A 17,745-nucleotide genomic window follows, 5' to 3' on the forward strand; every position below is an offset into this window, starting at 1 on the left:
CTTGAGCCTTTTAACATATTGCAGTGTACTTTACAATAATGCTTTTCATTCATTTTGTCTTCTGTTAAAAGACATCTATATAAACTCTCTTTTGCCTAGCTTCTGCATGGCACATGTTTTCGCACTCTTACTTTCATTCTTTCTGTGCCATTATTTTTAGTGGTGTCTCTTTCAAAGAGCATAGATTTGGGGTTTGCTTTCTAGTCAATCTATTATTTTTTGTCTTTAAGTGAAACAGTGGTGCATTTATATTTATTGTAATTATTGATATATTTGCACTTAAATATATAATCTTACCCTTGATTTGCTTCTGCTAGTTGCTCTATGCTTATTTTACTTTATTGTTTTGCCTTTTAAAAATTATTTTTCATTATTCTATTTTTTCCTTCTTCATTAGATTACATTATATTCATTTATATTATTTTAGTGGTTATCCTAGTTTATGACATGTTATCTACATCTATGAGGTTTATTATTAATCTCAACATTTGCCTTTTTTTATATACAATGCAAAAACTTTAACCATTTAACTCCACTTCCCTAACACCCTCAGTTATGTGCACTGCTTTTTATTTAATTCTATGTAGATTTTAAACTCAAAGAGACATCATATTATTGTTACATATAGTTAATATCTGCTTATATTTTCTCATGTTTACTCTTTTCATTTCTCATTGATCTTTCCTGCATCTCTGATATTCTATCTGGAATAATTTCCTTCTTCCTTAACAGCCTTTACTGTCCTTTGGTGTGGATATTTTCTGGAAACAAATTTTCTTAGTTTTTGTTCAAAAAATTTTTAGCTTCATGTTTTTTCCCAACATTTTTTGAGGATAAAATGTATATATATGGAAAAGCCTAAAGGATTTTACAAGACCACCTATATATCCACTACCTACACTCTACAATTAGCACTTTGTTGTATTTATCACATACCTATCATTTGCCATCAATCCATCTTATATTTTTAATGCATTTCCCAGTAAGCTGCAGACATTACTCTTTATTTAGACTGTGTCATGCGTGTTACTAACTAGAGTTAAGTATTTACATCTTGAGAGAAAAATTACATACAGCAAAATGGATAAACCACATGTGAACTATGAAATAAAGTTTTACAAACAGATTACCGTCATCCTGGAAATTCCTCCATTCTTATTCTTGAAGGATATTATTGCTGGGTACAGAATTCTAGGATGGCAATTATTTTCATTTAGCACTATCAAAATTTGATTTCATTGACTACTGTCTTCACTATTTCTATTCTAATTGTTGCTTCTTTGAAAGTAGCCTGTTTTTAACCCACTTTGGCTGTTTTCAATTTTTTTTCTTCTTTTGTTTCCAGCAGTTTTACCATTATGTGTCTAAATATCTATTTTTATTTTGTTTGAGGTTCATAAGGCTTCTTGAATCTATACTTTTGTGTGTTTTGTTAATTTTGGAAGGCTCTTAGCTACTATGTTTTTGAACATTGTACCTTCCCCATTCTCCCTCTAGTCTTTCTGACACTTTAATTACATATATTTTTGACCTTCTATTTCCATGCCTCTTCTTTTATGTGTCTTTTCTATCTTTGTTTCTCTTCATGTTTCATTCTGAATATTTTCTTCTGATCTCTTTTCCAGTTCACTGAATTGCTCTTTGGCTATATCTACAGGCGACTGGAAAGACCTTAACCCCTTTTCTCAAACACAACTCACAACTAACATCTGCCAATGTGACCAAAAAGACTAGTAATATGACCCTCAACCTGGGCTTAAATCTGTCATTATAAATACTTCAGGATTCCTAGATTATGCTTATTCCCTAAAACCCAATCACCAAATCTATGGGCAGTGAGGCAACTTTCTCACCAACACCTCTAATGTATTTTATTTACTTTTCTATCTGTCTCACTCCAAAGAATACAAGCTCCATGAAAGCAATATTTTTTAGCTGTTCAGTTCACTACTGTACACCAAATGTCTAAACAGTGCCATGCATATAAGAATAAGCACTCAATAAATATGTTCTGAATGAATAAATCATATGAGGATTATATTTTATAAGAAATCACCAAACTGGAACTTTATGAAAACAGCAGTCAGAAATTTTATTTCTTAACAACAGCAACAGTAAAAAGCTGAATTGGTTAGCGTAACAACTAAGTAAATATAAAAGCTAAAAAAGAGACTCAATTGGAGTTTGGAAGCATTGATTGTTACTTTTATTATTATCCTCTCCCAAACTGATAAGTCTTCCATTGATTTAGGCTTCAAAAACCGAAACCATACTTGCGTCGCCCAGTTTGATTCTCGACACAAATGATATCATCATGGTATGGTGTTGCTACTACCAAAGTCCACTTACTAGAGACAGAAATGAGTCAAGTAGTCCTCTAACTATGGGTGAAACTGATTAATAAACCTTGATTTATTAATCTGCTCCAGTGACCATTTATAGCAACAGTGACCCAGTAGTACCTACAGCCCAGCACCCATTCAAGCCCCAAGTTGTATCATTTAGTTTTATAGCATTAGGTTTCAGACTGGTAAATACCTTGCTCCATCTTGCCAAATCACTTTTCTGCTCCTCAGCCTAAGGGCAAGGGTGGGGAGAGACAGGGTAGGAAAGTTGTGCTGAACCAAATGTTGGCAAATAAAAGTCATCCTTTATCTTCTTACTTTCTTTGTCCTATCTGTAAGGAAATATTTTGTAGGTTGTAGAGAGGCAGTTGCAGCATACCTCCACGGATGGGATCCTTGAGTTTATACACATTGCTATGAGTGATGAAAGCAAATTCCCATGCACAACATACTCAAGAGGTCTACAATACCAACACTTTTAATCATTTTGCGTGCGTGTGTGTGTGTGTGTATAATTTTCTGAAGGGGTCTTTTTTTACACTTTAGATTTCAATCTTCCATTGTGAGTAATGTTCTTACCTGAGTTCAACGGAAAGTTTTAAAGGGCCCTACTGTCTTTCTACCAAGACCAGTGAAATGTTGAAGAATAACATTTAAGTGTTTATTTAACACTGGAACTCACTATACTGCTCTCTCTTAATTTTCTTAATCAGATATTAAAAAAATTAAAAATATATGTTCTTTGTAAGAAGTCACAGATTACAGATATATAAAGAATTAAGCTTCTCTGTTTACTCCCTTCCTGCTCACTTCCTCAACGAATCCAATACTATCAGTCTGGTGATTATATGCCCATCTCTTACTGTGCTCATTCATACATAAATAAACATATAAGCTCCTGGCCTCCACCAACATTTTTAGAAAAACAGGATCATAACTCACACATCACTGTTTACCATGAATCAACATATTATGGCCACAATGTCAGTTCAGATTAGCAAAACTAGTGTTATCTGTCACTGTAATCATAACATTGGGAATAATGATTACCGTGGTAACTTCATTTTAATGTTAAGACTAGAATTACTATGTAATTTACCTACATTTATAGTAGATTCCATGTAGACCTACTAGTTTTTTTAAACAGAGTAGGTATTCAAGATATATGCTGGATTGAAGAGAAGAATAAAAATACAGAGATGGCTAAACATTATAAGTTTTTCAAGACCTTTGATGATATATCTCAAATAAAGCAAAATAAAATGAAAGAGCCAAGAATGGGCTGTAAGACTGATGATGTTTTTAAAAGTTACAACTTTTAAAAGTGTGTGCTTTTATTATTATATAAAATACGTAATTGTCCCATGAAATTATTTCAACAAAAAATGAACTTAAGTGCTGATTATAGGATACATTAGTACTTAGGAAATTATTTCAACAAAAGCACAATTAAATACTAAGTGAAAGTAGGGAACATTAATAAAATTGAGGTTAAATTCCTGTGAACTTTGTCTTTCTATATACACAATTGCTTTGCCAATAATTAATTTAAAATACTATTTTCCACAAAGCTGTCTGAAAATCTAAAACAACCTCATAAGGAAGAAAAAGCCTTCTGGGTAGTTGCAAGTAAAAGTCTGATTTTTCTGTTAAAGGTTATACATTTTAATATGATATTCTGATTGATTTATGTAAAGCTTTGGATTTTTCATTTTCTCAAGCCTGTCACTGCAGTGATGTACAGTACATTTTACTACCAAGTTTGCCATAAGCAATAAAGTCGGGGCCCCAAAGAAATTTTAATATATTTCTCCATTTTTATCCCACAGCTTTCTATTATTCAGTTATTTTGTTTAGAATCCCAGTTTAGTTGATATCATTTTTACATTCATATAAATAATTTAAGATTTTAACTTAAAGGTAAAATTTAAGTAGATTAATTATTTAATAGAAAAGTTTAAGGGTCATCATATGTAAAGTGAAAGTCTAAATGATAAATCAAAATTTACACTAACAATATTTTTAAATGTTTTATTTTACATTCTAGTTTGCTTAAAGCATTTTTCTCTAACAAGATAAATGAAAAAAAGGAACGAATTAAATGTCATATAATGTGAAATGGAGACACACCTGTGAGATTCTTTATGAATAAAAAAATAAAGTATGAAAATAACAACCAAATAAATTAAAAAGTTCTTATTGTAGAACTAATAGCTGTTACAGAGGTTATGAAGATGAAAATGGAACAGTAGTCAAGACATCTGTATGTAACCTAGTAGAAAGAATAAGTCCTTAAACAACTATAACTAACATAAAGCAGAATAAATAAGGTTATTTGCAACAAGAAAGGAAGAGAAACAAATTGACAGGGCAGTTCATCTCTTGTGACTAAAGGTATAACAGTATTTGAGTTCAATCTTGCATAGTCTGTAGGATTAAGTAGTTAAGGAGAGAAGAAGAAAGGAAAGCTGGTAGGACAGAATAAAGCAAGGAAGGAGAGAAGCAAAGGCATAATCAGGGAGTGGCCATTGGTTCAGTATTACTAGAGTAAAGTGGACATGTAGGGGAATCCTGGGAGCAGGACTGAAAAAGGATGCTATGGCCATATGTCAGATAGCCTTCCATTCATGGCTAATCATCTCATTCACTTAGAAAATAATGAAGCACTATTGTGGAATTTTGCGCAGGGAGTCATACACTAAAAAGAAAACCTATATGGCAGTGAAACTGAATATAGAGAATATGAAAGCAAGGATTTGAATTAGTTGTATCTTGTCCAAGAGCTGGGCAACACACAAATTTAATGAGCGATAAGCATGGGGATAGAAATATGTAAGATACATATTAGGACTAGAATATAAAAGATTAGATAATCTGTTGAATATTCATAGTAAATGAGAGGATAGCTTAAGAGATGATTCCAACATTCTGTGCTTGAGTTACTGTGAGGAGAAGAGTTGTGTTAAATAACAAAAATAGGGAATAAAGACACTTAGAGGGGAAAATGAGTTCAAGTTTTGTATATAATGAGAATGACATGTATTGGTAGCCATGTGCAGCAGCCAGTCAGAAATAAGAACCTTGAGTTAAGGAGAAAGTAGATATTAGTAGAAAGACTAGAAAGAGAGTGACTTGAGAATCATCTGGAAAAAGAGGTGAAAATTAAACTTGTAAAAAATACATAATTCCAGAAAAAGAAAATATTGAAAAAGAAAAGAATGGACCTATAAAAAGAACTTGCAGCATATGTGCATGCTGGTGGTAAAAAGAAGAGAAGCTACTGAAGAAGACAGGAGAAATCTCAAGACAGGCAGAAAAAAAGTCAGACTAGTACAGAGGCATATGACCATTATAGGGGAAATTTTCAAAGAGATGGTGGCCCATATTATCAAGCAAAGGCATTAAGGATTATGAAGAATGAAAAAAGGCCAATAGCAGTTCATCAAAGTAATTAAGGTCAAGCTAGATTGCAAATGTGTTACAAAGCGAATGAAAACTTATGCAATTTAGAAAACAGACTGATTTTCAGAGTGGTATTCAGGGTACTGCATTTTAGATATTACTAATATTTAGGGTGGAATGTTAATTTAAGATGTGCCTGAAATACAATGTGATTTTGATAAAACATGTAGAAGAGTACCTGACACTTTTGTTCTCCAGCATTTATTCATCTTTCTTTCGGTAATCATACTTCATTTTCTGTCTAAAGAATTCCTTCTCTACCACGTGGGTTAGTTTAGGAGTAAAGCTGGTGACTTGTGAAAGTTTAGCCCTGGACCCTGTGACTGAGAGATAGGCATATCAACTAACTCTGAATTCACACCAAGAATACCACCTTCAAGCCTGTTATATGAAAAAAAAAATTAGAAAAATTCCAAATAGTCCTAATTGAGCCAACCTGTAACATATTAAGCTGTAACAATGAAGAGAAAAAAGGTGCAGAAACAAAATTCCAATGAATGAAATCAAAGAACTAAACAAAGTGATATTCCATGTTCATGGATAAAGACTCAATATTGTCGTGAGGTCAATTCTTCCCAAATTGATCTTCAATTTCAGTCAAAATCCAAGCAAGTTTTTTTTTTTGCGGATATGGAAAAACTGACTGTAAAGTTTTTATGAAGAGACAAAAAATCCAGAATGGTCAATACAATATGGAAGAAGAAAAAAGTTGGAAGATTAACACTATCTGACTTGAATATTTACTGCAAAGCTACAGTTATCAAGACTGTGGTATTTGCAAAAGAGACAAATCCATCAGTGGAACAGACTAGAGAGCTCAGAAATAGACCACACAAATATACAAAAGAACAAGGCAAAAAGGAGAAAAGAGAGTCTTTTCTAGAAATGGTGCTGGAACAATTGAATAACTATGTTTTAAAAAATGAATCTATACATAGACGTTATGTCCTTTACAAAAATGAATTCAGAATGTATCACAAACATAAACGTAAAGCACAAAGCTATCAAACTTCAACAAGGAAATTTAGGAGAAAATCCAGATGACTTTGGATTTTGCAATGATTTTTTAGATATAATATTAAAAGTGTAATACTAGAAAAAAAGAATTGATAAGCTGGAGTTCCTTAAAATTAAAAACTTGTGCTTTGTAAAAGACACTGCTAAGAGAATGAAAAGACACACAACATAGAATGGCAGAACATATTTGCAAATACATATTTGATAAAGAACTGTTATCCAAAATATACAAAGAACTCTTAAAACTCAATAATAAGAAAAAAACCCCAATTAAAAATAGTCAAAAGATTTGAAGAGACACTTCACCAAAGGAGATACACAGATGGCAAATAAACATGACAAGATGCTCAACATTATATATCTTTAGGGAGTTGCAAACTAAAACAACAACGAGAGAACACTTCAGACCTACCAGAATGGCAAAAGTCCAAAATACCTACAATGCTCAATGCTGGTTGGGAGGTGGAACAGCAGAAACTCTTATTCATTGTTGGTGGGAATACAAAATAGTACAACTACTTTGGAAAACAGTGTGGCAGTTTTTTACAAAGCTAAACATAATCTTACCATATGATCCAGTAATTGTGCTCCTTGGTATTTACACACCTGAAAACTTAAAAACTTATCTTCACACAAAAACCTGTTCATGGATGTTTATAGTCGCTTTATTCATAATCGCCAAAACATGGAAGCGACTCAGATGTTCTTCAGTAGGTGCATGGACAAATGAAATGTGGTAGAACCAGACAATAAAATTTTATTCTACACTAAAAAAAAAAAAAAAGAGCTACATATACATGACAAGATATAGAGAAACCTAAATGCATCTTAATACATGAAAGAAGCCAATATAAAAAGCTATATACTGTATGATTTCAACTACATAACATTCTGGTAAAAGCAAAACTATGTACACAGTAAAAAGATCAGTTGCTAAGGGTTAAAGGAGAGGGAGGGATGAATAAGTAAAACACAGAGGACTTTTTAAGGCAGTGAAATTATTCTGTATAATACTACACTGGTTGACAAATGTCATCATACATTTGTCAAAACCCATATTATGTACAACACCAAGAATGAACCCTCATGTAAACTATGGACTTTGGGTAATAATAACGTGTCAATGTAGGTTCATCAGCTGTAACAAATGTACCACTCTATTATAGGACATTGACAGTAGGGGAGGCTGTGAATGTGTGGAGGTAGAGGGTATATGGGAAATCTCCGCATCTTCTGCTCTGTTTTCGCTGTGAACTTAAAACTGTTCTAAAACATAAATTTTATTTTTTAGTAAAAGTTTTCTAAGGTCAACATAGGCAATACTGAAAAACAGCATTTTAAAAATCAGTTATAAAATAACTTGTAAGAGTTAAGGACACGCCTCATAATTGCCCAATAATGTTGAAACCCTTCAATCATGAATACATTTAAAACAAAAATGATAAATCACTTTGGCGACACCCAGTAGAATAAGCTTGACTGGCTAAATAAAGTGACCATCTTTTCATCATTTTCAAATGCCTCTCCATCATGACATTATTGGTAGGGAATGCAGCAAGAAAGAGAGGAGGGAAAGAAACTAGTGTGATAAAAAAAGAAATGCTACAGAAATGGGGTTTATAGATGAAATAAAAGAAAAAAAAGGTCATAGGGAAGATGTGTTAACAAGAGAGAGTGAACCCCAAAAAAGTTGGCACTATTAATGAACACGCCATTGACATTTTCCCAATTAATAAATGGTTCCATTAACTTCTTCTAATGAAAGTATGTTTTCCTAAAAAAAAGGAGTCGTAAGAAAAAAAAAAAACTGTCATAGTAACTGAGAAAATACTGTGCAATTTTTTTGTACAGAAATGGTGGTTTAATGAACAATGTTCCGAAACACTTTTCAAAAATTATATATATAATTAGATGTTCTGTAGTTGTCAGGCACTGAGGACACCTGAAAAAAAAAAGAAGGAAAATGCACCATATTTATTCAGTGTCAGTGAATATGACACTTCAATGATGTAATACTGTTATCTAAAATACTGTTATCTTCGCAGCCTACTTCAGATAACAGTATTACTTCTTTGAGGTATCATACCGAAGACTAATGAAATATCAAAACAACAAGGTGAACAGTGAGCTATTCGGGTAGAGTGGAACATAGAATGGCTGGAGTGTCTACACATGAATTCAGTGCTTTTGACTTTGTGTATGTGTACATGGTAGCAAAAGTAGCAGAAAACTACAAGTTAGGGGTTCAAGTAAACCTGAAAAACATTTGGATAGTGTAACTTTATTCTTGTGGGGGTTACCAGCTTTTTGATAAAAGGTCACCAATAGTCATCATCCAGCCCAATTCCACAACCTATTTTCAATCCTGCCCATTGTCATTCTTCTGAAGAACTGGCACCAACAATTATCCTCTCCTGTAGAAACCCTCTCATCTTGAGATTTTTGGCATTACCATTCTTTTCCTACTTTTGCCGAATTCTTGTTAATCCTCTTACTCCTTCAGATTTCCTATGATGTAAAATATGTAACTGTGGGTGTGCCTCAAGACTTGGGGGAAAGAACACTAATTATACATAAGACATTTTCTAATCCTTTTCTGTCACTACACTCATTTCTTCACATAATTTCAGCTATCATTTTTATGGTAATTAATATAAAGCAACATCTGAAGGATCAGACCTCTCAATCAAGGAATATAATCCAGAACTTTATTCCACAAGATATCTTTAAATTAAAATTTTACTGTTATCTTGATCGCATATTTAAAATAAAACTCTTTATTGTAATTTTGCTTCACTTTCATCTTCCATTGGTACTTCTCTTTTCCTGGATATTTTTGTAAAGGTTTCATTTCTCCTTTTCCTCTCTTAACCTTTGAATAATGACGATCCAATTTAGCCTCAAACCCTTACCCTAATGCTTATGTACGGTAACTTAAATGTGATCCTGCTAGATGATTTAATATTTGGTTTTATATTGTCCTCTCATTGTTTAATGTATATACTATTCCCTTTTTAACTGACCTGCAAACTTTTCATAAGTGTAATATCTTTTGTATCATATATAACTCTCAAAACTATAAGCATTTGTAAAATTCTTAGTTATTGACTGAGGAGCTGAAAAAAAAAACACTAATGATAAAAATCAATTTTCTTTTTCCTGTCATCTGTTGTTACAGAATTATATATGCAAAGCCAATGCGTATATCTCAATTTTCTATCAAAATCACTGTGAGTCTTAGATTTACTTGCCTTGTCCTCCAAGTGCAATTCTAAGAAGCGTAGATAGGCCACAGGTGCAAATGCATCAGCTGAATGCATGACTACTTCTGACGAATCCCTGAAATACAAGAATTTTATAATACATTTATCTGCTACAAAAATTGTGACAAATCACTCCTACTGACTAGAAGAGACTGAACATTCTTGTTATATATTTATTTCCATTGGTATACAACATGTGATTAATAAATATTTTTAATAATCCAATATTTCACTGGGAAAAGGTTCAAGTACACTAAGCTTTTAAGAAAAAACAATGAGGCTTTCTATCTTCATAAGAACATAAGAGTTCAACTTTCAGGTTCACTCAAAGCTCTCTGAACAATTTTAAGACTTAAATTCCTGTTCAATTTCATTTTCACATATTTGCTTGGCATAGGCTAAGCATTAAACATTAGTGCTTTATCTTCATTATTCTTTTCATTTTCAAGAGGTAATTCATTCAATGTTTCACACAAAGTCTCAATTATCCTTCACAAAAGCAGTACTGGTGATGGTTTTAAGCTCTAGATGAACTCTTCACACTGCAGTATCATTGCTATTAAAATTGATTGTCTGACATAGTAATTACCACATTCAGGTAAAATGGTATGAACTGCATGCTGGCACCATATGGATACATGCAGATTAACTTGATTTTTATCAAAGATACCCTGTAAAGCACATATGAATAACTAAGATTACGTGTAAAGTTCTAACAACTAATTATTTTTTATTATTTATTGAGAGTAATAATGTTTTGAACTTCAACTGAAAATTTAAAAATAGAAATTCCTCATATCACTTTAATGCCTTGGGAAGTACTTCTGTTGTTTATTTTAATAGTTAGCCTTTTGATCATTATAGTACAGCAAAATAAATCCTGACATTGACTTTTTGTCGCTAATGTAAAAATATTTTTGAATCGACTTGTGTCATGTAAAGTTACTCGGTGGCAATAGAAGAAATCTCAAAATATTTGGATCCAAATTATTAAACTTTCATAAGCAAAATGTTTACTTTCCACTTGAAAGATCAAGAAAAAAGTACATTTGATGATAAGAAACCCCAATTATCAGTCATGAACCTTTAGTATCAAAATACGTATCTTTCTACTGCTTAGAAAAAATAACATTAAAAAGGTTTCCATGACATTAAAAGGAAAGCAACTTATAACAGACATAGAATCATTAAAGATTCAGCATCCTGATGGAAACATATAATTTGCCTTCACAGTCTAAATCAACCAAAGATGCCTCCAGGTATGATGAGGAGGAGCAGCACAAAGAGGAAGTACAGACAAGGCCCTCCTGCTTGCTACCACCTGCCCCTCTGGCTTGACCCCAACTTGGTTTGTTAGCCCTAGTCTTACCATTTTTCCATTTCCTCCACAGTTGCCTGCTCTGGTCCTATCTTGGCTCTTGAATCAAACCTCAATTCCTATTATACAATCTTACTCTTAAATTAAATGCCAATATATCTGTTCCAGACCTTAGCCTTGGACATTGACCCTGAGCCTTAACTATGTCTAATTCAGGCAGGTTGGTTCTGATATTCTTGACAATGGGGTGTGCCAAAACTATAATTAATCTGAACTAATACTATCTCAGTAGAAAGGGTTTTAGGTCCTCCCTTCTCACGTCAGTTATCCCCACTAGAAACAGAGGGATGACAGCAAATAGCTTAAATGATCTGAAGCAGGATTATTATCCAGAGAGAATATATGACATTCTGAGCACTAAATGAAGACGACTGTGGTTTTTATAAATTCTATTAAATTCATAATCTCTAATTGACTAACATCATTTCATTCACTTATACAAAGCAAGAGTCAACCAGGAGAGACTAGATTTCAAATGAACAGCTTTTAGTTTCAAGCAGAATAATACCACTCACAATTGCTCTCAATGATACTCAAACTTCAAGGAACTCTGGTCTTTGTTTCATGGATTTCTCTGAATCCTGAAAGCAGAATCTGTCAGAATATCCTCAGATTAATCCAGAAAACTAAAACAATTGTGCCACAGCAAAAATGCTTCCCAGCTGGCTGTCCTCCTTTCCTTTCTCCATTAGTCAGTGCAGCAGTTACCACCTGTCATATAGGTAGGTCTTTTCCACAGCCAAGAGCAGGCCCATGTTCTCTTTCATCACTACACTAGGCTCACCCATACTTAACAACATTAAATGGGCAGCTGGGTTTGACTTGGGCCTCCCTTCCTTGATACCAGCTTCCTGAGGTGTGGGGTCGGGCCCTGCCTCTCACCTCAAAAACAAAAAAAATGGTATTCCCTCTTGAGACTCAGCCATGGTCTTTGTCCCCACCTCTCCTCTCAAAGGACAACTATGCTAGGCTGGGACTGAACCACTGTTTACCTCTCTTGCTCAAACATATGGTTTCTGTATTCACTAAAAGGTATACAGATATATCCGATGGACTCACACTTATCCTCAGACATCTCAAATGTTATTTCCATGAAGCCTTCCCTGACATCCTCAGACACTGCTAGTTTTCTCCTTTATGTGCTTAGTATCCCATTTATAGCCCTTTCATAACACATCCACTACATTATAATTATGTGTGTGTGTGCCTTTCTTCTGAGAGAGGAACCAGTTTTGTTCATCTTTGTCTGCCTGATCCTGTTCTACCCCACCCGGAGCTCTGTATAAAGTACACTGTCTAATATTCATTAGATATTTGTTGAATAAATGAACGTACAGTTAAACTTTGTTAACTATCCTCACAATTGCACACTAATTAGTGAAACTATCAGAAACTCACGATGATTTTTCAATTATCTATCTTCATGTGAATATAGTCATGCACCACATAATGCTATTTTTGGTTAAAGGCTGACTGGGTATTACGGTGGTGCCATAAGATTATAATGGAGCGGAAAAATTCCTATCACCTAGTGACATCATAGCTGTCATAATGTTGTAGTACAATTTTATTTTTAAAAGGAATTTAGTGTAGCCTAAGTGTACAGTGCTTTTCAAGTCTACAGTAGTGTACAGTAATGTCCTAGGACTTCACAGTCACTCACCACTCACTCACTGACTTACCCAGAGCAACTTCCAGTCCTGTAAGCTCCGTTCATGTTAACTGCCCTATACAGCTGTACCATTTAAAAATGTTTTCATATGATATTTTTACTATACCTTTTCTATGCTTAGATACATTTAAATATACAAATATTTACCACTGTGTTACAGTTATTCAGTCTCCAGTACAGTAATATGGTGTCCAGGTTTGTAGTCTAGGAGCATATAGCCTAGGTGTGTAGTAGGCTATACCATCTATATTTGTGTAAGTACACTCTGGTGCTTGTGAAATGACAAAATTGCCTAACAATGCATTTATCAGAATGTTTCCACATTGTTAAGTGTCTCATGACTGTACACACTTTCTCATACATGCATACTGCATATATAAACATATTCATGTATGCACATATATATATATATATACCAATAACACTATATGATATCTCTACCATAATAAAAATAAAGATTAGTAGGACTGAAAATTTAAATATAAGGAAAATAGCTCATAAATGTAAATAAATTCTCAGATGATACAGAATCAGTGTAAGAAAGCAAATAAGATAAAGTACTTGCTTTATCCTCATTTTGAAACACTGCATTACTGTGTTCTGTACTGAGTTACGCCTTGAGGGGCAGAAAATACGAGTAGATGGAGATGAAAATGAGGATAAAGTGTTTTAACCATAGGATTTGGTTCTTCCTTTCTTCTTTTTTCATTCTTATTCTTCCATCCATCCATCCATCCATCCATCCATCCATCCATCCATCCATCATCTATCCATCCCATTTATGTGGCAACTTTGCAGCAGTAATACAGTGATATTGATGAATAAAATAGAACTATAGAATTGTCTCAAATACTGACATAAAAACATACACACAAACCAAGAGAAGAAAATGATTACTTTCATTAACAGAACCTTAAGACTTTAGTTATTAATATACATATATATGTAAACTAAGTAATAAGAGAGCAGGTTTCTAATTTGAGGACCTACAATTATCCTTTTCTCTTAAGAGTTAGGCTATAATTCTTCTCAGGAGGGCTTCTCAGGGAAAAAGCTCATTTTCTCATCTCATAATTTGTATCTAGAGGTGAATGACTTCATATATTAATGGACACAAAAAGTGACTTGTAAATTGTTCTAGGTAAAAATATAAAAAATTATTTCCAGACAAAGGCTGTTATACTAGTCTTTCCTAAAAACATTTTAAAATGTTAATTGGAATTTGGGCAAAAAGTATCTCATAATAAACTTCAATTTATTTATTATTTTTTATTATTGTTATTCACATTGTATTTTTTTTTTAGAGACAGGGTCTTGCAATGTTGCCCAGGTTGGAGTTCTGTGGTGCAATTATAGACGACTGCAGCCTCAAACTCCTGGCCTCAAGTGATCTTCTTGCCCTGCCCAAAGGGTTGTGATTACAAGCGTGAGCCACTGAACCTGGCATAATAAACTTATAGAACCAAATTGATGTCTCTAAATTACTTTATTATAGAAAACAGTTTCAATTGTGGAATCTACAAAGAACTTAAACAAATTCACAAGAAAAAAACAACTCCATCAAAAAGTGGGCAAAGGATATAAACAGACACTTCTCAAAAGAAGACATCTATGCAGTCAACAGACATATGAAAAAATACTCATCATCACTGGTGAGAAATGCCAATCAAAACCACAATGAGATACCATCTCACGCCAGTTAAGACTGGCAATCACTGAAAAGTCGGGAAACAACAGATGTTGGAGAGGATGTGGAGAAACAGGAACACTTTTACACTGTTGGTGGGAGTATAAATTAGTCCAACCATTGTGGAAGACAGTGTGGCCATTCCTCAAGGATCTAGAACTAGAAATACGATTTGACCCAGCAATCTCATTACTAGGTATATACCCAAATGATTATAAATCATTCTACTATAAAGACACATGCACACGTATGTTTACTGCGGCACTATTCACAATAGCAAAGACTTGGAACCAACCCAAATGTCCATGAACAACAGACTGGATAAAGAAAATGTGGCACATATACACCATGGAATACCATGCAGCCATAAAGAAGGATGAGTTCATGTCCTTTCAGGGACGTGGATGAAGCTGGAAGCCATCATTCTCAGCAAACTATCACAAAAACAGAAAACCAAGCACTGCATGTTCTCACTCATAAGTGGGAGTTGAACAATGAGAACACATGGACACAGGGAGGGGAACATCACACACCGGCGCCTGTCGGGGGTGGGAGGCTAGGGGAAGGATAACATTAGGAGAAATACCTAATGTAGGTGATGGGTTGATGGGTGCAGCAAACCACCACAGCATGTGTATACCTATGGTAACAAACCTGCATGTTCTGCACATGTACTCCAGAACTTAAAAGTATAATTTAAAAACAAACAAACAAAACCCTGAGGTGTTGGTACAACTGCATACTCTCTTGGGACTTTAAAGGAGAATCTGTTCCTTGCTTTTTCTAGCTTTTATAAGCTTCCCACATTTCTTGGCTCATGGCTCCACGTCTCTCTATTCTACTTTTGTTGTTACATCCCCTTCTCTGACTCGGACCCTCCTGCCTCTTTCTTCTAAGGATCCTCATGATCGCATTGGCCCACCTGGCCCCTCCCCACCAAAAAAAGATATCTAATAATAATCAAAGAAATCTGCATGCAAAAATTTATTTTTTCTCACCTTAGAGGTAGTCTTTTTTTATAAAAAATAAAATGTCATTTGAATCAGATGTTTGAAATGGGATTCCTAATAAATGATTAGTTGCATGCTAATTGTGGCAGACCACTATTACATCAAATGTAACAAAAGTTATTAAATTTGTCCCCAAAATGAATTCTAAATGATTGGATCCAAAATTATTAATACTCAATTGTTAAAACACAGTTATAGGAACCAAGCTCATCTTTTAATTGTATTATATGGAAGATGGTATCTAAATAATATAACTTTCATTCACATACAGTTTTAGAATGCACAAAACATGTTCACTCACATCTTTGCATTTATTGTATATCAGGCAGGTATGCTTAGGACATTTCAATTTTAAAGAGGAGGGGAGATTTTGTTTACATTAAGTGATATTGTTTTTCTGCCAATTGAGGATATTTCCCAACCTATAACTTCAAGTTATAACCTAAGAAAGGAATATATATAAGTATGTAAAACAGCATATATAAACAAAAATAAACAACAAATTACAAATTAGTCCAACAATATTTAGCACATAGCCTAACGTATGCTCTGACAAGTATGGGAACAAGCACTGGAGGCAATGGCAGCCAAAGCATATAAAAATGAAAGGATTTAGCAAAGTGATAAGAAATGAGAAGGCAATCTAGAGAAAAGGTATCACAAAAGAAAAGTATGAAGCTGAAGTGAGGCATAGCTTATGAAGAAAAAAATAAGCAAAGAATATGCGTAAGTATCAGAATGAGATTGGTGATTAACTCACAAATGAGTAAGAATGAAAAGACAGGGTCTCCTTTGTGTTTACAAGGTACACACCTGCATGGTAGCACCTATCACTTATTGTCAATTTGCCTGTCCATCTCCTCGGTTACAGGAAGAACTCCTACAGAGCAGGGCAGCAACTTGCGGAGTTCTACTCACGCTTTGCAGTGAACAGCTCATTTTAGCACTAGAGGGTTCTAACCACCTTCCCTGACAACTTCTCTTTAACAGCATGAGTAATTCCCTTCATGCCACTGTCTCTATCAGGCTTAGGTTTCCTTGTCTACAAAATGAGGAGGTTGAAAAGGATTCATATTCTAGGTCTAAAGTACTATGATAAACAGATCTTCTGGTTATGTAGAGTAAAGCAGTACATGTCTTGTAATTCCACGTTGCCCATAAAGACTTCCAGGTGCTCTGGGGCCTCAATTTGTCTGGCAAATGGAGAAAGTATTATTCTTTGGCATGTTTTCCTCTTATTGCTGTGCTTTTTTTTTTTCTAATTTGGTTAGCCCATATTAATAAGTAAATATATCCCAAATTTTCTACTACAATTTCACCCTAGCATGCAAATGTTTTTCTTGAATAATATAACAGTATTATTTCACAGAATTAATAACTTATCAATAGTTGATTCATTAATTGTTTTGTGATCATCATGGGCAAAAAAAATATGTGCTCTCCCATGAATAAACTTATGACTTATTTTTTACCACCTTGTATTATAATTACACACAGATGTCTTTTTCCACCGCTTTGAAGGCAGAAACTATTTCAACATCAGTGGTGCCCAGGAAAACACTTTGGAGGTAATAGGTACTTGATGAGTATTTGTCAAATAAATAATGATTATGGTGATTATTAATGGAAAAGAAATTAGAATAATATGAAAGAAGCAAGAGTGCATGAATACTGCATATGGTAATGAAAATGTCTTGTCATATTATACAAAATAAATGCATTTTTAAAGAAAATCCACCTAGAGTTGTTGTCTTTTCTTAGATCACGCCTTCCGTCATTATTAATATGTACAAAGAGGTTAAGTCTTAGTGTTAGAAATATTGAAGCCTTCCATTCAATCACGCCTAACTCTGACAATCTTTTCCACGATGCATACAGGCTTAAGAAAAGCAGATAAAGTGTTCTCTTAGC

The 17,745-nt window shown here is 33.8% G+C and overlaps 1 protein-coding gene across 1 annotated transcript in view; it reads right to left on the reverse strand.

Moving 5' to 3' along the window:
* Window positions 1-7,556: 7,556 nt before the first annotated feature.
* DPH6 (diphthamine biosynthesis 6) overlaps window positions 7,557-17,745 on the reverse strand; it is a 178,622-nt gene continuing 168,433 nt past the window's right edge. Inside the window, exons 8-9 of the mRNA XM_025390187.1 lie at window positions 10,076-10,163; window positions 7,557-8,766 (exon numbers count right to left, since the gene is read on the reverse strand). Of these exons, the coding sequence (XP_025245972.1) occupies window positions 8,713-8,766; window positions 10,076-10,163 (142 nt within the window). The 3' untranslated portion in view covers window positions 7,557-8,712. The remainder of the gene's footprint in view (window positions 8,767-10,075; window positions 10,164-17,745) is intronic.

The sequence above is a fragment of the Theropithecus gelada genome, chromosome 7a (genome assembly GCF_003255815.1).
Source record: "Theropithecus gelada isolate Dixy chromosome 7a, Tgel_1.0, whole genome shotgun sequence".
In the NCBI taxonomy this organism is placed as follows: domain Eukaryota; kingdom Metazoa; phylum Chordata; class Mammalia; order Primates; family Cercopithecidae; genus Theropithecus; species Theropithecus gelada.